This window comes from Anas platyrhynchos, chromosome 13, assembly GCF_047663525.1.
Source record: "Anas platyrhynchos isolate ZD024472 breed Pekin duck chromosome 13, IASCAAS_PekinDuck_T2T, whole genome shotgun sequence".
Taxonomy (NCBI): domain Eukaryota; kingdom Metazoa; phylum Chordata; class Aves; order Anseriformes; family Anatidae; genus Anas; species Anas platyrhynchos.
Window position 1 is genome coordinate 20,284,735 of NC_092599.1, and position 24,036 is coordinate 20,308,770.

At 38.8% G+C, this 24,036-nt stretch overlaps 1 protein-coding gene across 8 annotated transcripts in view; it reads right to left on the reverse strand.

The window, feature by feature from the left end:
• Positions 1–12,601: 12,601 nt before the first annotated feature.
• Positions 12,602–24,036, reverse strand: part of BICD2 (BICD cargo adaptor 2) — an 87,704-nt gene continuing 76,269 nt past the window's right edge. For 2 of the 8 annotated variants that reach the window (XM_072044629.1, XM_072044630.1), the window contains exon 7: positions 16,388–18,166. In XM_072044629.1, coding sequence (XP_071900730.1) covers positions 17,860–18,166 — 307 coding nt within the window. In that variant the 3' untranslated portion in view covers positions 16,388–17,859. Of the gene's footprint in view, positions 16,348–16,387; positions 18,167–24,036 lie in introns of those variants that run through there. The other 6 variants (XM_038185796.2, XM_038185794.2, XM_038185797.2 and 3 more) reach the window with 6 other exon arrangements.

Below are 24,036 nucleotides of genomic sequence, written 5' to 3' on the forward strand. Positions count from 1 at the left end.
CTTCAAAAAGCAAAAAGCTGACTATCATAATGAATTAAAATTCTTTTACAAGAGGAATGCTTTCAACACAAATTAATTCTCACTGATGGAAGGCTTTGGTGTTAAATACGGATTACCATTGCATGTCCAGGAAAGATAAATGTTGAGGGTAAAAATAACCTCTCATACATGTAAGAAGACATTGGACACGAAGAAGCTAAGACATTGCAAATAGATGGTTTTATCTGACATGCTTTTCATATAAGAGATTCATGTTGTGTTCTCTTCCGGCTGATGTAATCCTTAGGGTGACCCTCATGTGCTTTTTCCATCATATGACACTACTGGATATACAAAGTTCCTTTGTTTAGAGTCCTTATTTATAACTCCCAGAATTTTGATCAGAGCTTTTTTTTTTTTTTCCTTTTTTTTTTTTTTGAAGAGACTACTTTTTATTTGAAGATGAAGATTTGGAGATTGCATGAATACTCAAAAGACACGTTACATTACTCTCCTCCTCATGAATCTGAAACTGAGCCCTTTCAATTACAGAGAAAGAAGTACTGCTTTATTTCTCATTCACAATGAGATAAAACCAACAATTGCAATAAGAATGTAAAATTTATGGCAGCAATGAAAACAATCCTGCTGCTTTCACTTTAAATCTACAAAAAAGCAAGAAAAGAAAAAAAAAAAAGATTCGTCAAAGATAGCTTTCAAGGGAAAATATTTTTCAGATGAAACACCACTGAGGTAGGGTGGTTTTTTGTGGTTTTTTTTTTTTTTTTTTTTTCTTTCTCAATGATACCTTAGGCATAAAGAAGTTTATTCCATATCCACCAACACCAGTTACCAGAGCAATTAGGAATCCAGAGGGAGGGGAAAAACAAACAAACAAACAAACAAACAAAAACAGAGCAATAGAGAGAAAAAATATGGACCTGAATATAAGAGTAAAGTAGTCCTCCGCTCAGGACACAAGTCTTGTGGCAGCTTCTATGCTCCGGCATGAAATTTCTATCACAGAGAGGAATACGCAGTACTAAATCCCTCCTTCATAAAGGACTTGAACATAGATACGTACTGGGGGCTGTATTTCTTAACACAGAGGCATTTCAAATCCTGAACTTCGTAATCTCAGCGGTATTTTTACGTTACCAGTCTGACAGTTTTTTCATATAAATCGTTTCAGATCTTCTTAAGGTAATATGCATCAAAGTTATTTGGATGCTTTAAAAGCAAAACTACAGTCATATCACAGATAAGCAATCATCACAGTGTGTCATCTTCTCTTTCCAGAGCCTGATTTTCACAACAAAAAAAATGTTGTTCTTGGATTTCCCAAGGAAGCCCACAGAGCTATTCATATTTTAAATGCTGGGCTGGGAAAAACAATAATCCTGCTGCCCTTACTTGTCATTGACCTGCAAGAGTGCTGGATCCACTTGCTTTGCTCCTCTCATTTCTTCAGTGTCTGTGGTATAAAACAAGGGTAGTACACTAGATCATAAGTGGACTCCTCATGTCCTGGCCAGAAAAGTTACACTTAGTCTGCAACTATCCCCACTCACAGGAGATGAGAATAAGGAGGGTTTACTGACCTCGTTAGCTACAAGTCAATGTGTGGCAGGCAGCAGACTCTTGGTCTCTTAGAGAGTGTGTCTCTGTTTGCTAGCCACAACCAGAATACCGAAGGTAAACTTAAGACAGAACACTGTAGTGTTGCAGAAACCTCTGTGCATATATTAGGTTCTGTTTACTGAGGTTTTGCATTTATATTTTTAGACTACTGAAAGCAGTAGACTTGTCAGACATGTATATTCATCTGCAGAATTAGGGATGAACTCAGTGACCCAGAGGGTCCTTTCAGTCCTACGTTTGTAATTTATTTTGTATCACGTTATAAAGTAAATGAGGAGTTAAAGCTTGTCACCATTTGATTAAACATTTCCAAACAACACTGACTTTTATACTACCTTCATGAACAAGATATGCTTTATGAGTTGTGTCATCTGACATGGCACAGATACATTGAGGGTGATATTTTTCAAAACCAATGTCTTTCAGGAACATAAACTCCATTACTCAAAAGAAAAAGGACAGAGGTACATACCTAAATGCTGTTAACTTTGAGCAGGATTTAGATTAAGTATTTTTAGAAATTATGAGTTAGGTACCAAATAACCTAAAGGGCATTGTAGATTTTTACCCTGAAGTCTTCAGTAACCTAAAGTTAGCCAAACTGAGACTGTCAGTTTGTTGTACTGATTAGCTGGTACTAAAACTGGAATCTGTGTAACAGAGAGGGAAATACAGAAATACTGTTTTCTGGACATTAAATTAGAAATTTACTCCAGCTTTGGCTGGAAAGAGGTTAGAATTGTTGGCTTTTAAGATATGCCAAAATGGTCCATCAGACAATAAGGCTTAGCTTGTATATAGGAAGAGAGAATTACAGCACTTGATTCTTGTTATCCTCGTCACTGTTAATTTGGGTTCAGAAACAAGCACTGATTTATTCTGAGTTTTGGTAAAGACATTCTCATAATGTTACTCTAAGTACGCCAAATCAATTGTGCAAGTATTTTTCTGACTTATGGGTGACCCTGCAAATAAGTTGAAGCCAAAATATTTAGAACTTCTTTACTCTGAAAAAAAAAGAAAACAGAATGGTTTGTATAATATTTATGGAATCTATTACTAAATCATTCAGAATAGAAACATAATTAATTTAAAAATAGATTGTCTTTGACCCGTCATGTAACTAATAAAAAGTCCTCATACAATAACATTCCTCAGTCATCATTTGTAAAAGTTTCAAACCAGCCATTGTCAATTGCTCTTCTCATAGTCCATGTGTTATCATGATCTTGATGAATGCACATGTCTTATTCCTGCTGCCCTTACAGCTGCATCTTAATGTAGTGATTATTGCAGTTCTGCCCTGCTCCTAATTGGCCTTGGCTAAGTCATACAGCAGAGGGGAAGAAAAAGCTCTATGTATAGTTCATGCCCTACAATGATGCAAACAGTTTCTGTCTCATAAGACCTTGTGCAGAATCTGTCCTGATTTATTAAACTTTCATCTCCCATCTCTAAGAGGTCAGGTGGACAGCCCTTTCAAAGAATTTATTGGGTAGACTGAATCAGCATGATCATTTTATTTGACCTTCAAAAACACTTTGTAAAATCTCATGACTTATACAAAGCCCAAACTTTCTTGAAAGCTAGAATCTGCAAGCAGGTTTTAGTCAGAGGACTTTTATTTCTAGATCTTTGTCTACTGAATGGTATGGTAGGTGTAGTTTTTGTCTTGTGTATACATTGTGGGTATACTTAACAGACAAGAAATGTTAGGCTTTTCATGTTGCCTAGATGTTCATACATGTCATTGTAGTGAGAAAAGACAGGCTTTAAGTAGCACAGTCTTAAGTAGGAATCCGTTTGTGGGGATTAAATACTGACTATTGTGTGACGTGACTTTACTCATGAGGGAAAAAAATACAGAATTGAAAATATGAACTGCAGACCCAAGAATGGAGTTTCATTAAATGTCTGAGAAAAGTCAAGTTTTTCCTGGAGAGCTATTAGCCCTTAACTGTTGATTAAATTATACAATTACTTACTACTTCTGCCGTAGTAAGCCCATCTCCTGTTGGGGAGTGACACCAATTTTAGCAGATATGTCACACAAGCTAACTACCACACTTTATACACAACACAACAATACTTCATAAGCCAATGAAACTAGCATTTTAATTCCAGTCCTTAGAGTTTTGTCACCTAGGTCTCAACTCACCTAACTTTTTTTGTCTTCCTGTTGTTATAATGCGAAGAGAAAAAACTGAGCAATGTGTCTCAAAATTACTTTTCTCCACCAGTGGAGACAAAGGAACAGAAGACATGATGTGTGTGGATCCTTTGTGCAAAAGAGAGGACTCTTTCTCCACCTCTTTGAAGACTGAAAAGGTGGTAGAGTTAATGGAAATCATTAAATTTAGGTCCTTCTTATGTGTTTATCAAATTTCCTTGAAAAGTGCTCAGGGCCAATTTTTCCCTGTATCTGTATGGTCACCTGTATCCTATCGCAGTTCAGTAGCATTGATGCATCTTCTTTTTCTTGCTTTCATACTTTAATACTCCCCACTGAAGTCTAGGTTTTCCTTCAGTTTTATCACAGAGATGGGCTGTTTAGCACCTGGGTAGTTTTTCCCAGATGGTAAAAGCATCTTACAGATTTTTTCACTTATGTGAAGAATGACAGTAACCAGAAAGGTGCATCATGAATTCGGGTCCAGCGCAGACTAGTGATCAGCCAGCCCCGCCTGTCTTCACAGCTTTTCAGATCAGTTGATCACGTTGTGACCAGACACTGGAACTTCCTGAAATCATTGAAAGAAGGGAAAAATGTATCTATAACGAGGGAAATTGCTACTGAAGACATACATGTAAGTAGGAGACAAAACGAAAGCACAATAACATAACACAAGGAAAGCTGTTGTATCTTTGAATGATGCAGTGCATGGGACGGCCCTGAGCTGACAGATACATCTTTCCCGCAATATTGAAGCAAGCTAGAACAGAGGCAGCAACAAACGGCCAATGAGGAGATCAAAGGTGCAGGAATCCTCCATTGCTTTTTAATAGAAAGTAGCTTGGGAGTGGCAGGGAGCCCAGAGTATTTCTCCCATCAGCCTTAAATCTTTTCCTGATCAATTGCAAAGCAGGAGCAGATTCCTTGTTGGGAAGCACTTTGGTTGAACACTGACTCAAAAATAGTGTGAGAACCCAAACAGCGATGGCATGACAGGGAAGAGAGCCAAAGCACGACAGCTTCTATAAACTTGCACATTTCATTTTCTTCTGTCTGCCATGCATGTGTGGCCATGCTATCCATTAGGTAACGAGATTTATGACTTCAATAGTTCTAGCTTTGTTTCTTTCTGAACAATGGGACTCAATATTTGCTGCAAGAGTCTCTGCAGCGCTTGCCCAGCCGCCTACCTTTCACAAAGACCCTGCACAGACTGGTAATGCTGGGAAGTGGCAAGCTGAAATGCATCGAAGTGTTCACTTATTTGCAGCTGCCTCCCCGAAACTGGCCACAGTCAGCTGTACTCACCCACGATGAGATCCTGGCTGTGCTGTTTTGACACCAGTGCTATCGAGTGCTTGATTAAGGACAGGCAAAGTGGGAAACCCACACTGAGCTTTTGCCGGCTGACAACCTCTGCATCGTGCCTGTTGACCTGTCATGCAGCTGGAAACAGCTTGGGCTGGCCCACGACCCATTCCTATCGGGCACCTAAATTAGCAGGCAGGGCAGGTTCCTGGCCACAGCAGGTCCAGCACAAGCCCCAAATAGTTGATACGTGGAATAGTGACAATTGGCAAGCACTCAAGAACCAAGCTGAGATACCAGAGGGATTAAAAAGTAGAAAAAAGCTCTCAGAACTTGTGGTTCCATTTATTGTCTCTCATGTGATTCTTAGGGTAATCAGTTGCAGCAATGGTAACCATTCATAAAGCTTTATGGTCCAAACCTGCCAAACTTGTCAGAGCAGCGAGAAATACGTTCAAGATGAGCTGTGAAAAGCCATGGGGAACACTGGCAAAGCTAAAGAGAGGAAGGAAGGGAAGGGGCGGGAGGAGGGAGAATTCCTGAGCCCAGAGCGAGAGCTTGCAGCCTGGAAGAGCCGTGCCAAGCTGTGCTGTGCCATCAGCCCGCAGCCTCTCTGCACGAGGAGCGCGTTGCGGGCGGCGCTGGGGCCGCTCTGTATCGCACCGCCACCTAGTGCTGCCTCTGCCGGCCTGCTCCAAAACTAAAAGAGTGGCAAGCGATAGTCGTGCGTGCTCAAGCATACCGAGCATATCCCTTCTACATTTTTACCACTTAGTTACGAATGGAATTGTGTCACATGCAACTGCCAGCCAGATACAAAACGTTTTAACGGGTTTTAAAATGCTCGTTGCAGGAACATGCCCTTACCCTGGAATTTCAGAGTTAATTAGAATGAAACAACTCTTTACAAGACTGTAGAAAACCCAAGAGAAGGAAAGAACTATTAGGACATCCTGTCTTTTCCCTGCAAGCTTCATTGAGCTTACTCACGGTTTTCCTGTTAAAATATTGCAGTGTTCTATAGCCAAGACCTCAAAACCAGCCACTGGCACTAAATTTAAACACCGACATTTGGACTTTATTTTCATTGTTGTTGTTGTTATTGTTTTTGCTCTGTATGGGTGCGTGGAAGAGAATTCTTGGAAAGATGGAAACAAGATTTATCTCCCATACTAGGGCCCTCCACCCCCGTTCTCTTAGAGCACAGCTAATGGTATTTTACAGAGCTGAGATTACAAAGAGGCATTCCAGACATTTAGCGATTATTTAATGAACAGAGCACAAGGGTCTGAACTGGAAATTTGGCACTTACAGCACAAATGGCAAATACATAGAAGACAAACAGAGCAGATCTTCACTGGTGGCCAGACTTGGTAGAGTATATGACTGAACAGGCACCTTCACCTTGGCCAGATCCTCCAGCCAGCCTACATAAAATTTGTACCAGCAGACTGGTTTAAATCATCTGCCCAAAAGTATGCTTTGATATGCTGTGCACTGAGAATAAAAAACAGCCATCAAAGGTCAAAGAACAAGCAATCCTGCCAAGTTTTCAACAGACAGGTGTCCTAGCTAGTGGGTCTCACACTCTTACTTTTCCTCTACTCTCTTCAAGCTCACTTCTTCATGCTACTTACACCAATATTAGACTGTCCAGTGTATTCTGCTACACGTCGTTTTGTTTTGGGTCAGGAGCCCTAGCAGTCCATAACCACAACAACACTGATTTTTTTTGTTTGTTCTTTGTCTTTAAGTAAACATAGTGCTGCTGTAAGGTACCACTACAGCAGACTTACAACAGCATCTGCACTTACATTTTAGCTGTGTGCACTGAGTGTAGCCTGAAGGAAGGACAAAAGTTGCAAAGCTGCTGCAGAGGTGGCAGGCTCTGAATGAAAAAGGTAGAGCGGGGCACTCTGTTGTTATCGCAGTAATACCACGGGTGTGAATATTAAATTCTAAAATGCTCCGGGACTGACCAATGCATCCCCTGTACCCATCTTGTAGCTCTCTGTGGCCCTGTCCAGCTTTCCTGCCTGTCTGCCTAATTGCCCTTCTTTCTGTAGTCTCACGTGCCTTTTCCTAGCCCAATGGCTAATACATGTGCTAGCTGCTCCCTTTAAGATGGAGAAGGGCACACTGTGCAGTCTCTACTACCAGACTGCAATCATTTGCCAGCTGCTTCTTTGGAATTGAGTTGTTCCTAGGCTTTATGCCAAAAAATGCCTGCCCACAACAGCTTCAGCTGCTCCGAGTTGCTCCAACAGCCCATCCTCATCCATTGTTGCCATTCTTTCCTTGCTGCATCCTTCGTATTCTTGAATTCCTCGCTCTCTTCTGTCACGTTTTATCTGCCTCATGCTTACACTTTTCCCCGCTTTCTCATTTCTCCTCCTGCCACTTTTCCTTATCCCACAGAAACCCTACAGTCTGTCTGCAGGTAGGTATCTGGGACAGGAACAGTGGCTGCTTTTGCCTCTATGAAAGCAACATGCCCTCTGAAACAGCACTGCTGGGAACTGGCCTTCAGCAGAATGGGAGTGGCAGCAGTGGCAATTTTGCCACCTACAAATGACACAGAGACAGAATAAGAAATATTCATTGCCCCTTTGCTAGGGGATGCTATGTCAGGTTTCTCAGAAGAGTCCTGAGCTCCACGGACAGGACGAAGCAGCAAAAGTGAGTGTCTCACCTGGCTCCTCTGGAAAGAGCCTTCCAGATGAAAATGAAGAGTCTAACCCGCCTCAGAAAGGGAATCAGGAAAAATCACGGTGATGATGAAGGTAATAAGAAACAAAGGTGAGAAGAGAAAGGCATGCATCGGAACATGAACATCATTTCTAGATCTCAGCCCTTGCCTGGGCTGTAATTCTAGTTCTATTATTGACAGTGCACAGCAGAAGGGGGTTGTAAACATCGCCAAGATCCTAACTCTGTATTTTACTGAGTTGATGAAAGACACTTTAGCTGCTGCATAATGGAGCTCCTAGAAGAAATATTCTCAGCCATTCCACACCCTCATTGTTCCAATTAAAGGCTGAACAAGCTTTAAGCAAATGGTATTTGCAGAAAATAAACATTCCAATTGGAAACATGTATATGTATACATATGTATATCCCTTCATTATTTAAAGGAAAGGAAATGTACCTAGGCTTCATCCATGTAGCACCAAGGAGAAAAAGTAGAAAATCAAAAAATGCAAACTTCTCTCTTTCTGCACTTTCTAGAATTGTTCCTAAAAAGAGCAGTTTAAGAAAATCTCGAACCCTAAAGCCAACTCCCAAGGATGCAAATTCAGGCATGTGGTACCATTGGCAGCCCTAGGAAGAAGTAATTCACAGATGCCTAGGAGGTGCCACCTCACCTGGCAAAGTCAACTTCTATTCTACCACCTCTGGTTGAGTCACCCAGCAGCATAACCAGGTGCCAGCCATGGTGAACTGCCCTGTGAAACAGCCAGCAGGTCTTTCGTGGCAAGGTGGCTTTGTTCCTCCCACCTTACTGTGTCTGACAATTGCACTCCATCCTGAATCTGCCCAGTTACCCTGATCGGATCTGCAGCTTAAAGCATTGGGAGTCAGGAAAGAAAGAGTAACCCCCAACTTTTTGCCACCAGACCTGAAGCATGACAAACCTCAGGCATGTCAGGCTGCAGTGGAGGGCAGCTAGCAGTGCTAAACCAGCCAGCAGTAGCTGCAGCTGAGAGCATGCAGGTGACCTTCACTGCCTCCAGGTTCCTTGGCTCTGGCTGTTGTAGTCATGCTTGAGCTCTCTGCTGTTTGACTCAAGTATTTGCACTAATCAGCAAGCCTTGCCTCCCCTCCCTAAGCATGAAAAGCATGCATGGACTGGAGATAGCTGATGGCTAGGAATTCTGTCTTTATGCAGAAAGACAAAACCACAAAGAATTTGCTTTCACAAAACCTAAATTTATTTTTGAGAGCATCTGAAATCTGAATAAGCAAGAATAAGCATCTGAATAAGGCTATTCTTTAGATACTTAAAAACCTCATCCCGAAGCCGTCAATAGGCTAGGCTCATAGGTCTTCTCCTTGAGAGATGTCTGTCCTCTAAACAGAGAGATACTAAGTCTTACCTCTAAAACTTCGATAATTGGCTGAATAAAGACTCATTGTTCATTTGGAGATAACAGGAAGCCAAAATTCTGCTGCTGGATCAAATTCTTTACTCTTTATCCCTTAGTAAAGCCTTGAGCTACATTAATTTGAGTTCTAGATTAGAGTTAATACAGGAAAATAAGACCAATAACGTTTGACATAAGTAGAAGCTGCCTGTTTACTTGATATAATTTAGAATAAGGATACAAACTGTCCTAGTTAGGAATAGTCTCATCACCACAAAGGGGAAAATATTTTTTATTATGAAATTGCCATATTGAGCGTTTAACTTTGCTTTCAGTTAGCATGTACCTGAATACTGGGTTACTGTTTTAATCTGAAGTTGCTGTTTTAAAAAAAATAAATAAATAAGGAACAATGTTTCAAGCAGAAGACAAAGGAGAAATTATCTTTTTAATGTCAATCAATAATGCAACAGCCAGCACTGAAATAAACTTTCCTTCTCTCCCTAAACTTAAATGTGGGGGTTTGGAACTCCTCATGTACATTACTGTTTGAAAAGCAGAAATAATCAGTTTGGAAAAGTACAAGAAAATATTTATTTAGATTAATGGATTTTGCAAACACTGGCAAGAATTTATTTTAAAATAACCTGCTCTTTTAAAGTGTATAACCTCTTTAAAACTATACACTAAATCTTCCATTTTAAAGTTTCCCCTGCCTGTTGTGTATTTTAGCATAAAACATATAACTCAGATGTCCACCTGCTGATATTAAAAAAAATAAAATCAGTTGCTTTAAAAATAAATAAATTAATTTGGTCAAAATTATTGGAATAAGAAGAGAACTGTGCAGGTACGTTTTTCGCCTTCACAGCTTGTCCTTCTATGCAGACACTTGATCCAGTGAAAAACCATAGCATTTGTGGGTTCTGCCCATAAAAACATTTTCAGCTTAGTTAACCAACTCTGGACTCTTACTTATTAAGCTGGTGGAAACCTGGGTGTGTATTTGTCACTTACTTAAGCCCAGCTTAAATTCACTTAAGCTAAACGTAGCTAACTCAAGTCTACTCATGTATTTATCCTTAATCAGTAGGTAGTGCATTTATATAACGTATGCTAAAGCATTGCATATAATATATATAGTATATATATTTATATATATATATATATAATTCTAGTTAAATATCAGTATATGCTTACATATATATTAGGTTTTAATTACATTTATTTTTTTTCCAGCATAATGTAGAAATTAGCTTACAATACACTGCTCCAATCTCTCCAACTTGTATATTATTAGACTATTTCTGAATTAAATATCTACAACCAGATCCAGCATCTTATTTTATTTATTTATTTATTTTATTTTATTTTTTTTAACACTTAAAGGACCTAAGTCTTGTCATCTTAGAGGCACTTCACTTGACAGTTGTCAAATCTGCTGATTTAAGAGCAGCATGTCCCAGCATCACAGGGCTGGATAAGGAAAGGCTGACTGACGCAGACTCAATGCACGAGATCAGGCCTCAGATTACCTTGGAGACCCCACCTGCAGCATCCAAGGGAAGAAAGCCCACCGTGCAGCTGTGGTAGCTCCTTCCTGTGGAAATTTGCAAAGAGAAGCAGCAATCCCTGTCCTTTACTGGGAAAGGCCAGCAAAGCTCTTGGAAAAAACACTGAGTAAGATGAAGACATCTTGAGTAGCTTGTATGAGAGTTTTTCCCAACAACCACCAATGAATGTTTGCTTGAAGCTTTTATATATAAATGCTAGCTGCTGTGCTAATTTTTAGCTCACAGAACAGATCTGTATAATTCTTCATTGTTTTAATTAAGTCCTTGGGCTGCAAACATATTTTTACCTGGTGTTGTAGATCAATCTGCATCATCAGCCTTTAAAACCCACAAAAACGTTAATATTTTTATAAAATTGTAACCTTTGTAAACACTCGTAGCCGAATTTTACCATCCTATGTACCTGGGGACTTTCAGGCTTTCTTACCTTTTGGCATCTAAGTACTTCCAAAAATCTGCCCTGTTTCTCCTCTGAGAAGTTAGTTGCTTTTTTCAAGCCCTACTTGCAAGAAACAAGTGATCCTACCGAATTACTACTTCTATGGCAAGCATGGGTGTCACATAAGCTGGTAGATTCCTTTCTCTACAACTAAATACAGCAACATCTGCAGCCTGGAATGCAGCCAGTGTCCCACCCTCCCAACTCAGCGTAATTGACATTCCCCTGCAGGCACTGTATTTCTTCTACACAGAAAACAAAGAAATTGATCTTTTTAACACACAGTCATTTGCTACGTGAGCTTTTAAGCTAAATATTCTCCTTCCCTTTTGCTGTTTTCCTACTAAAGCATTTTGAATCACACTGCTTTAGTATTTAACGATTCTAAACAGGTCTCTTCTTGTTCTGTTGCTTTCATGCATGTGTATTAATGTTCATCCCTTACATCGAACTGCAGATAAAGCTCCCTTTATAGCTAATGTAAAGCTACATGATAAGGCCAAGTGTTGTAGCAAACATGCTCTGCTAGTTAAATGCACACAATTCAACAAGCCTTTTCAAGTTTTGAGTAGAAATTGTTAAGCCACTCACAAGTTATAAATTACTTGGATTAGCTGCTGTAATAAAACCAACTGCTGCCAGGTATATTAATGATCAGCAGAATGGTTCTAAGAATCCTACCTGGGGAAAGTGAGAGTCTTCAAAAGACGTTTAGATGTGGAACTTAGGGATATGGTTTAGTGGGGACTGTTTGTGTTAGGTCAGAGGTTGGACTCGATGATCTTGAGGTCTCTTCCAACCTAGAAATTCTGTGATTCTGTGATTTGCACAGTAGCATAAAATCATATTTAATATGCCTGCAGGTCAGTATCGATTAATTGATCCAGGAATATCCTTCCATAGATATGGCAAACTTTAGCCTCACCCCTCAGACTTTAAAAAAAAAAAAAAAAAAAAAAGGCATGTTGTTTGTTAGTTCTTACCATATTTTGAAGAACATATGAGCAATTAATACTTAATTTCAGGAACATGTGTCACCACTACTACCAAAAGCATTAGTCTTACCATCACCATGCTGGTGACAAATGTGTGACCCCTTCCTGTACCAGTACAAGCGTTTGCATGGCCATTCAGTGAAACAGACTAAACTGGTCTGATCCAGGCCAGAACTAATCCAGGAAAGACTCATGAAGAAGCACAGAGGATGACGCTACGCAAACATGAGCAATAAAGAATTAATTTTCTAGTTCTTCAGTAAACAGTTTTAAGTTTCCAGTTTCTCTCAGATAAAAGTATTTATTTATCCCCACACTGAAAACAGATTAGGAGGACTGACCAATTAATATGGTGCTTTCTAAAACAAAACCAAAATGAAACAAATGAAAAAAACACAAGCAGAAAACATGATTCCTTTTCTCTTTTATTGATACTGCCAATGTGACTACCTTTACGCAGGCAGATTGCTTTCCTACATTAAACACTTTTTGTATTAATTTGGAAGTAACATTTTGCCCTCTATGTCTCCTAAGGTTATCCAATTAACACACAGTTATACTTTAAGAATCAGTTTCCACATTTTTCTCTTTAACATTTTTTTCCATATCTGTGTAAAGGTTACTTGGCAAGAATACATGCATAGGACATTAAATGGAGACCAATCCACCACTAAAAGGTAATGCACATAGAACATAATACAGTACTTCGACATCATTTCAAATAAATACCCACATACAAATGTAGTAATTTTAAATGCAACAATATTTCTTATGAATCAATACTGTAACAGAAGATGGAAATATTAAGTCCCCACATCTAGGAATAATAATGTCTGTGTGTTTTTGCTTTTTTTTCCAGCAAACAGAAATCTTTTCCCACTGTCAATATTATTTCAATTTGTACTTTTTTTTTGAGGAGTGGGAAGGCTCCCCCCCAGCAAGTATCAATTTAATCATTCATGTGAGCCTCAACAAACAGCACCAGAGAGGTAGGTACAGCTTGTTGATGCACTTCTGTTTCTGTTTCCTGAAATTACAATGATTAGATATAACATGCAAGAGAAGATATTAATGTTTTGTTGTTCACATTTGCAAACAATACTATGGTTAACTGCATCCACCACCAAACAAAGCTAACATAACATCAATATTCCCAATACGCTCTCTGTACTGTTACCACAAATGTGTTAATACATCTTGCTCATCTGTTCAACATGAGTCCATTTGGTTCCCAAAGTGTATTCAGGTTTGTTTATTTTTCTCCCCTCTATTCCCCTGAATTTGCAAGGATTTGCATGATGAAATATCATTGACTAACAGAATTTTTTACAATTCCTTGAATATATAATCTCTATTATAATAAGACTACCCATTAAAAATGTGCGAAGGGGGAGTTCACTTTGCACTTATTGCTCCACATCTTGACTAAATTCCAAAACAGCCATTCCATTTCTTTGTGTGTAGACCTAGCTATTCTAAGATTCTTCCTTAAAATGATTAAAGGCACTACTGGCAATAATTAACGACAGAAAGGCGCTGATATGTAACACCCTATCATTGACAACTTTAGAATTTTTCTTTCTAAATGTACCATAATTTGGCACAATAAAAATGAAAAAGTAACAAAACAATTCCAATTTGGAATTTAACTGGTACAGTTGTATAAAATTCTGTTAATCAATAATACTTCAACTTCCTAAAACCCAGGAATTCTGGAATTTATAGGTAATACTACTTATTTAATATTTTTCAAGTGCCTATTACTGTTTTAACCAGAGCAAAGTCAAGTTTTCTTCTTGTTACATTGAACTATTCCTAAGAATAATAATACAATATGAAAAAAACCCCAGAATTTGAATACCCTGGATTTCTTAATGAACATGGCAGTCAAAAAAAAAAATCAGTAATTTAAACATATAAAGCTTAATATTTCATAACAAAAAAGCTGCTGAAGCACAGCACACACATAGTTTAGCAGAGCTCCTGTTTTTTTTTTTTGTTGAAACTCTTTTCTAAACACATCTAGAGCCAAAAAAAAAAAAAAAAAAAAATCTCTGCCACATGCTGATGTAGAAATCAACAGTCACAAGCTGAAGTTGAAGAGAAACTATAAGCACAAGCCACTGCATTTATATAAACTCTTCTACATAAGGAATTAAAGAAGCTAAAGAAAAATATCAAAATATCAAAAGTGCACAGTTTAAGAATCAGATAAAAAATGAGCATCTGCAATGAAATAAGAAATTCCCCCCATCGGAACATTTCTAGTAGATCATAAACTAATATGGTGATCATTACATTTGAAGTAGGTTTCTTCAGCACTTGTAAGTTTTCTTACTGCAGCAGCACTTATAGGTAAAGCTTGTTTGTTTTATAGCTCGAGATATAAAAGAGAAGTTTCAGGTAGTATATAGGAAAAGGTGTTCTCAAAAGTTAGGATCAGGTCAGTGGTTTGCATTCTTTGTGCAATGGGCTACCACTTTTAACCATAATGAAAGAGGGTAAGAAATGTTGTTGCACTGTTGGAAAGGCCTTCTCCATGGACTATTCTACAGCTGAAAAATGGAAGAAAAACAAAGCATTAGAAAAAAAAACTGTGTTTATTTCTCAAAGAACTGACAACTTAATACAATGTGCTGCAAAAGCTCCATAGCGGGTTAGTCAGTTGAGGGTATCTGTTAGCTTACTAGGGATGAAGCAGCAAATTTAGCTCAAAGATGCTTTCCAAGCTGATGAAACAACGTTTTATGAGTTTAGCCTGGAAGCAATAGCTTTGCAGAAAGAAAGTTTCTTACAAGTACTGAATAAAGATATGCTGTTCAAGCACAAGCTAACAGCAATGAATGTGCAAGAAACATTTTCAGTGAAGCTTTAGGTTGTCCAGAAACATGCAGGTCAGTGTATCATGCAGGCCAATGCAAAGAGCAGTATCATTCAGAACAGCCTGCTTGCAGAGGTAGGTGACAGCTTAAGAAATTTTCCATGCTTTAGCCCAACCCATTGAAAGTGATATGAAAGACTTACAGCGAATGTACGTTTTAAGAAATTGTTAATCAATAATTACAAGCCTCAATCTTAAATATAATCATCATCTAAAAATACAAACAGCAGGATCAAGTCACCTTACCACCATGGCTCATTTCTTTTTCATAACAGGTGCTAAAAGTTTAACCATAACCTTATCAAGCTCAAGCAGCAGTAAGGTTTGTCTTTCGTTTTTAATTTATAGATCCACAGAAATGAATGAAGGTAGAAACGATTACTAAGACTATTGTGCTAATAGCAAAATTGTTCATTCTTGGAACTGAAAAGTGGGAGCCGAGACCAATAGTAATAGTCACTGCCTTGATAACATTGAAATCATTCTATAAAGTTCCAGTTAATTTGAAAAAGCCTACCAATGCATTCAATTAGTTTCTCAAATTTACTTTTTTTTTTCCATAAGTATTTAGTGAAAATACTGCCAGAGACACAGATGCGGTAAAAAGCTCCCTATCATAGTGGAAGCAAAATTGTAACTGTTTCTACTGGAGCAAGGAAAGTTAGCACTCAAATGCCTGCTTTTACAAAGTATTTTTAAATTACACTTAATGCAGGAATGAGAAGAATAAAGGCCTTTTGGAAGATTGTGCAGCAAAAAAGAGAAAGCAGGATTGAAAATTGTTAAAAGATGTCTTGCTTCTAAAAATATCAAACCTGCTACTTAGCAATATTAAAGCTCAAATTCAGGAGAATTCAATGTTTTCTTAAAAAGTAATAACAGACGCACAGAGCCTATTTTCTAAGGCCAGAATTACTATTAATTTAAACTTCAAGCAACGGTATGTTTGAGCAACATAACGGACTTAAATCACTTGGGTTTTTTCCCCCCCTCTCAATATCGTCAAATGTAATTCTGGCATTTGACTGAGGCATCCTCATGTTTATCAGCTTTGCAGCAAAGTTTCCACAATTCCATTTGAAGTCTCATTGTAGGAGTTCCTAAGTCTTTTTTTCTTCCCCCACTTCTAATATCTGGGAAGCTGAAATCCCAAGTGGTTTCCCCTCACTGGGAAAACAAGCTGTGCTCCTTATTACCTTATATTAGTATTGTGATATCTCCTGACTACTTATAGGCAGAGCGGCAATGCACAGGAAGCAAGCTGCTGATCATCTATAAGAAATGGTAGTGAGATGAGGCAGTACCACACCAGGAATATTAGAATGGCTTTATAAAACATCACTATCAAGCAGACAACTGTGCAGTCTCGCATTGCTTTTAAGTAATACTATAGGCATACAAAATTATCTGAAAGAGTACAAAATGAACAGGGCTTTACATTAAAATAAAGTTTGAGGCTAGGCACTTTAAAACTGTTTTAAAGGGGAAAAAAAGTGTGCCTTGTTGTGCTCCACAAATTTTCCACAATTTTAGAAACAACTTTTTCAATCTTTTTTCTCTTATATAGGCACCAATTACAAAGTACACTTTTATATTTTCAAACATATTGAAATTGAGTGGCTAAAAAGGCCTCTTAGAAGTTCAATAGCAGACAAAGGTTTGTTTGTCTTAAAGAATATTATGTATACTAAGCTACTTCATAAATATTAATTAGTGGATGATCTGCTCAATTTCCTGTGCCTATAATGTAGAGCCCTGTGAAACATGTTCTTGCATAATGAATGCAGTATCTTCTGTGTATTTAAAAAAAATGATCAGAGCTCTGAAATACTATCCTGTTCAGATTAATACTGAAAGCTGAGAAAATCTGTTTTGTGACTGACAATACTAGACCATAGTCACATTAGTTCTACACAGATAAGTTGTGTGGCTACAGTAATACATAAAACAGATTCTTTCCAAAGTGTTATGCTGCAAGGAGCAACAGGACACCACAAAGATCCTTTCAAGACATTATATTTTTCCACAGCATAACTTCTTCAGGTAGAACTGTCTACCAGGTAGGCTCCCAATTCGCAAAATTTTAGGTTTTATACCAGATGGGGTAAATATTGCATATTTTTAATATAAATGTGCCACTTTCTTCTGGTTAACCCTCTGAAGCGAGGGAAGCAGAGTGTAAATAATGTAACCTACCATATTTTTTTTCCAGCTTTTATTACCTGTAAAAGCTTTAGTATGTTGATAAGTGGTGATATGACAGCAAGTTCTTAGTATCTGCCATAACAGGCAAATTAATTTTGGTTCCAGTTTCAAAATGTTCTGAGTTTTCGAGACATACTTCTAATCTTTACACTTGCTTTTTACCACATGTGCTTTTCACCACTACTTAAGTCACACTAGCAAGGGAAGTTTTCTGTTTGCTTCTGTCTGTGAAAGCATTTATTGAAGTCTGCTGCAACCCTGGAGAAAGGATCACATTTGTGCTACACAAACTACAATTAGTAACCAGAGTATATCAGGTGTACTCTTAACACTTACCATAAACAGCAAAACTCATACATGTTAATTGTGGAAAAAGCTAATTCCTTTCCACTATTAACTTGTTAATACCATCCCCGTACTTATGAATTACAGTTAAGACCACCATAATACAATTTGTATTACCTGGTTTAACAACTTACTAGTACAAGCCAACTCACTGCGACATTAGATAGTGGGGATTTACGCTGACAGTTACAGCATAAAATAAGATGCATAATATGATTTTTCTACACACCTCTTCTAGTCACAATAGATTTTATATTTTTCACTACAAAACACCTGGTTATTAAGGACAGATCCTTCAGACCTGTCTCCGCAGGACCGAATATGACTTACACTAGGGTTACTGCTCTTGGCTTTGGAAGCAGATTTTGTGCGCACCCTTTTGGACTGCTCGTGGTCTAGCTCCAAATGCTCCAGACGCTGGGTCAGTGCCAGTTTCTGCTGGATAGCCATCCGAAGCAAGGAGTTCAGAGTCTTCTTCTCATCTTCAGCTGCTGCAAGCTGACGCTGCATTTCATCCAGCTGTGTGACATATTCATCACATCTGCAACGAAATATATCAATTTTTAGCAATCCCGTTTCCATCTATAAAACATGAATCCCTTATGTCCAGCAGGTATTAGCAAAGTCTGAAAATTTTGCAGTTGTTTGCATAAACTCTGTTATTCAGTGTGTATGAACAACAGAGAGGATATACAGGAACTTCAGCCAACCTGTACAAAGTTGCCATTATTCTGTGGGGACCATAGAGTCCCACACTCAGCACTTACAATTAATACCATCCCCAGATAACAAAAGTACGGAGCCTGGTATAAACTAGTCCTGCCTAAAGATGAGTAAGATGTCCTACAGCTAACCCTCCTGATGCAGGGAATAGGCAACGCAGTCAAATTATTTCTGTCTCAAATTATGCAGAGCCTGCAGCAGCTCTAAGCTAGAGACTGCAAATAGTCAGAGAGGAACAGTAGGGTGGAGTGCTGTAAAATGGCCACAACTCAGATGGCGATTCACACTGAGTGAACAGCACCTGAACTTCATAGATTGTTACGTTACGCAGGGAATCCAATAACAAATTTCCAGTGCAGACTGAACAGCATTGTTATAATTGTACTAGAATCTACTCCAATTCCTGATGAAAAAATAGTGCTTTATTACTGCTTTCTCCATAGCAAGTGGCTTTCATAGTAGTTTTCAACATCAAAATCAGTTTTGACTTAATAAAACAAAGGAACTGAGTGTTATTAGAAACCCTGCAGGGAAGCCAAGTGTACGCCTGCAAGTTGTTTCATCTACAGTCATTTTCATTGAGCTCGGAAGCTACTTAACTTGCACAGTGCATCGTGAACAATTTAAAGAACGCGTGTCTTTACACACATGCATATTTATCGCACATAGCAGACCGGTTACAGATATGAATATTCATCTTTCTACCCATAGGTACCAGCTGGAATTTACAAATTATCTGCAGAGAAATTCCTCCTAATGAAATAATGGAAAAGCCCCTGAGTTTAAGGGACATTTACCATTGTTAAGTAATATAAGGATGACAAGAAAAAAAAAAGAAAACAACAAACTGAAGGAAACCACATTGATGTGCAGGTTCATCAGCTGCGCTTATACAATCACGTCCCCTATTCTGTTCTCCCTGACTTCAAATAGCAGAATTAGGCCTATAACCCTAACTGTATTTGCTTGGGAAGAGAACAAGGGAAAAGAAAAGAACAGAACTTCATCTTGCAATACAAATTCATACCACCACCCCTGAATCCTATCACTTGCTATTTTCTCTGCATAGTTAGACGTACTTTACGAGGCAAAACCAATCCATACACCTCCGTGAGTGGAAGCAGACAGGAAGGCAGACTGGCACAGCCCTAGGAGGTCTGAGAAGAGGAAAATTATCTTTGAAGGCATAGCAATCCTTTCTCCCCTACTATGGAAGGTGGTGTCTACCATTTTGACTTCCACCAGAGAAGCGCTATCAAAGGCAGCAAGGCACAAGTGGCACATTTCTTCACCCCCAATGCTGCATTTAGAAATAAAAAAAAATAAACAAATATATATATATATATGGTGGAAAATAAAACAGTTGCAGTAAAGCAGAGTAGGGACTTCCCACATGGTCTTGTGAGTACCCTTAATCCTCTTCTCTAACCATTTCTGGTATTACCCAAACATCTCCTGACCAGTCAGTTGTGCCAAACCTGATAGCAGGGACAAACGCTCATCAGAGCCTAGAAGGCAGTAAAGTAGTCTGCATGTGAGCTCAGCTATAAATAAAACCATGAATTTGACTCCAAATTCAAATGACTGTAGCAGTCATTACCTCATCAAGCTTTCTGTAGGACAAAGGTTTATAACATCAATAGACTGTCGTTAGAAAATGAAGCATTCAGTATTTTGAATACCTGAATTCACTTTTTCCATACATCTCTGTGAAGGAAGTTTTTCCTTCCCATCCAGCAAAAAGGAAGCGTTATCAGTAGCATGCATGCAGCTGCAATTGTTACTGTACCTGAATCTCTTTTGTACATGTGAGGGGATTTGGGAGAGGCAGGAATGCAAACTACCGTGGCTGCACCCTGAACCTGTTTTCCTGATCTTTTAGTTCAAATTAAATGATACAGCCTCAACACCAAATGTTATCTTGGTGCAGGTGTGGCTGCCCAGGGTCAGAGGGACCACACACAACGCAAAACACAGCAACAGTTTCCTTAACAAAACTGGCTAAGATTGAAACATTTGCAGGCTCTGTGTGCCCAGGTGAAGTGGGATGTGCCCTACTTTCCTCCCTCCCATTCACTAACTCCCAGTTTAATTTTCTTAACCCAAAAGTTAGCCTCCCTAAGCACCATAACATGACGTGGCTCTAACTGCTTTAGCTTAATGCAAAGCTCGCAGCAGAAGCCACAGCAGCACACTGTGCTACATGGTATGTGTAGCAACGTTTTTGTTGCTCTGCAGATAAACCAGTACAATATCCTTCCTTTTCATTATCTCATTTGCTCATGCGTTGAGCTAGTTCCCAGCTGCATACTCAATGTGAAATAATTAGAAGGTCAGAACACAAAGTGTCTTTGTTTTAAAAACACCTTTGAAAAAAATAATGGAGCTTTCATGCTTTAACAAAGAATATGAAATTAGCACATGCCTGTCGTGCATTTACATGTTCACATTTTTAAGTGGATATTGAACAGAACGCTTTGATGTTGCCAATTTTCTTAGTACAGGTAATTAACAGCAACAGACAAAGAGCTTAAGGAAACATCAACTGGATTTTTAAAAACAACGTCAACTGAAACAAACATCTACACAGAGGAAATAAATATTCTGGACATTAGATATTATGATGAGAAATAAAAACTAAATCCCCTAAAACTATCTGAAGCCAAATTATCATTGAAAATTTGAGTTGTCTCATTTTCAAATGCTGCATACCACTCCTTCTGACAAGTGCCAGTTATGCCTTATCTCTACAGATTATTTTATTTAAACTTTAGCATGTACTAAATTTGGTACCTTTTCTAGCTAAATTCACTACTGAATCAAGACTTCTTCTGCAAGTAAGTGATGGAACCAATCACACACAGATATAATTATACTACTTTCCTCTCCTCTGCAATTAGTATGAGAACCGTAAGACAATTTCCAGGAAAGCAAGACCACAAGACAGAGCCGTGACTGAAGCAGGCTTCTTGACAGAAGCATCGACTGCTTTAACTTCTACCTCAAGAGATTAAACTGCCAACCTACATAAGAAATTAGGAAATGGAGGATTTAAACTCACTATTTTTCATTAAAATCTGGGAAATGTATTAAGAAGATAAGCAATTAAAATGACATGTAAATGAACATGGAGTGAGTTAACTGTAAGGGATAGTAGCCACCTGCTTTCAACCCAAATCTTTATATTAGAAATTGTAATATTAAAAACTGAATTTTAACACCTCCTTCCCTTCCCCTCTGTCCCACCTGGAAAACCAGGTCCTCTACAAAGCAAGCAACCATTTTATATTGCCAAAGGAGGAACACAAGAGGAGGAAAAGATCTACTGCCCGGCTATCTACCATTTGGATTTGTAAGTGGAAGACTGACATTTAAATAGATATGGCATGAGCCATGAGCTACACGGAGACAGAAAGCAGAGGGCTGCCATTGCGCACTGGCAGCAGTAAACAGCCGTGCCTTCTACCAAGCCTCACTGTTATCCCACCCAGTCTGCCTGAGCTCAATAGTTTTGCATATCCATAAAAAGAATATCTTTTTTTTCTAAAATAAATAAATAAATAAAAATCCATCAAAGTAGAATTATTTGAAAGCTTAACCCTAGCATGCTTTGCTTATTTTTATTATTTTTTCAAAAAGCACGTTCCAGGCAGGTAAGTTTGCCACACACTGGTCCAAATTCAGCTGCACCAAAATTACTACAGATCCAACTGCGGGACCACAGCCCTCTGCTAGGTCAGCATCTAAAAGACTCTTTGGGAAGCATACTCAGCCCATCTCCTGCCTTAGTTTGCACAGCTGGGCACTGTGCAGACCCAGACACCAGTAAAATAAAGGACGAATCCTGAAGAAGGCAGAAGAAAGCACACCTCAGAGTTAGACAGTTCAGGATCACAGCTAAGCAAGTACAAGTATATCTACCGAAACTTTAGCCAGTTGTTCATTTGCAATTTCTTCCTCAGTACCCTGCATTAAAAACTCACCTGAGCTCTATGTTTGAACCCAATAAATGCTATGGCCTTTATTTAGATAAATCTTTGGCATCTGCACTAAGAACAGAGAACAGTTTATAACTAGCTTTAGTTTTCTAGGATGTTTAAAATCAGCCGTGAGTAATCAATGTCCATTAGTAAGAGCTATTAAAGCAAGCAATCAAACCATAAAACTCTTGTAGTTTGATGCATGTTGGAAGAACCATCTCCTGCACAGAGCAAGTGATCAGCCCCACAGAGCTGGACACCGCAGCTGTTCCGCACTTCCACTGCTAAAAACTCTCAAGAACGGATCAAGCTTTGGTGGCAAATTCAAAAGATGACTACTACTTTTTTTTAAGATGCATTTTAAAGGATAAAACTTATGATCCTATGCTGCTAGATCAGAAGTACTGTTTGAGCTATCACACATGCAGGGTGTTTTTCCCAGCTCTTCGCTGTAGCAAGTAAGGGGTGGAAGATTTAATCCTGAACTCTCCACTCCTCTCAACCACTGAATCTGTGTACACGCTTTGTTTTCTACATGCTAAGAGTGCTGAGACTGCCTATTAACTTCAAAATGAAACCAAGACATGGTTTTCTAAAAAAGACTACACAGCTACGTAAAAAAAAATTACAGATTGCAAGTAACTGCTGCTGTGGTAGTTTTCATGTAAGGCATTTTAAAGTAACCCACTTTACAATTTGATTAAAAACAGTATGTTAGACAAGCTATGTGACAGAAGCTGGCACTGTCTTTACTCCGAATATTCCTACAGCACTGCTATTGTATCACAGGAAGACCTCCTGCACTTCACTCTCCTGAACAGCAGGCATCAGCAGACTTCCAACAAAGCACCAAGGCAGGCAGGAGTCACCGGTGGTTTGAGGAGCACCTGGGAGAGGAGTGGGGACTCAGTGTTGCAAAGCAGGTGCAGGGGCTATCCACATGGAGCACCTTCACCAAGGGTGGGTGTTCATGTATCCAGTGCTACTCGCATTAGATGTTTTAATTGCTAGGCATGTTTAGAAGCTAGAGCCGGCCCATTGGTGTTACAAATGTGACTATTTGCATTTTTAGAATTAAGAATAGTTCTAAATATAAAGTTTATAAAAAGATTCTAAATATAAAGTTCATATAAAGATCATCAAATCCAACTGCCTGACCACTTCAGGGCTACCTGAAAACTGAAGCATATTATTAAGAGCGCTATCCAAATGCCTCTCGAACACTGACAGGCGCAGGGCATCAGCTACAACTATGTGCACGAAATGACTCATGTCTTCTTATAACCCATCTGGAACACTGCTGACTGCCTCTGTCCTGCCTGATGTCTCCGTACTTCCACAGGGGCGCTGGTGGCGCAGCCATTCTCTCTCCAGGTGCCACTCATCACCTCCAGATGCAGCAGCAGGAACAGGACGCACTCCACTGCTCCTGTCTGCGAATCTCATTCTGCAAATTTTCAAAGTCACATTTTCTGTGTCTGGTTCCTCTGAGAATTTATCCTACAGAATATTTTTAGGCAAGCTGAATAATTCTGCTGTGTAGAGTCCAGTGTGAAGACTCTTTAGCCATAATTCTCTAAGTCCTGTGAGGACTGCACTGTTCTCTGACAGAATTTAAGCTCCTTTATATTCTGTAGGCCTTTAAATGTCCAAAGACACAAGAATATTTCCCAAGTACTTGGAAATTTGGAAAACCAATCTGCAAGAG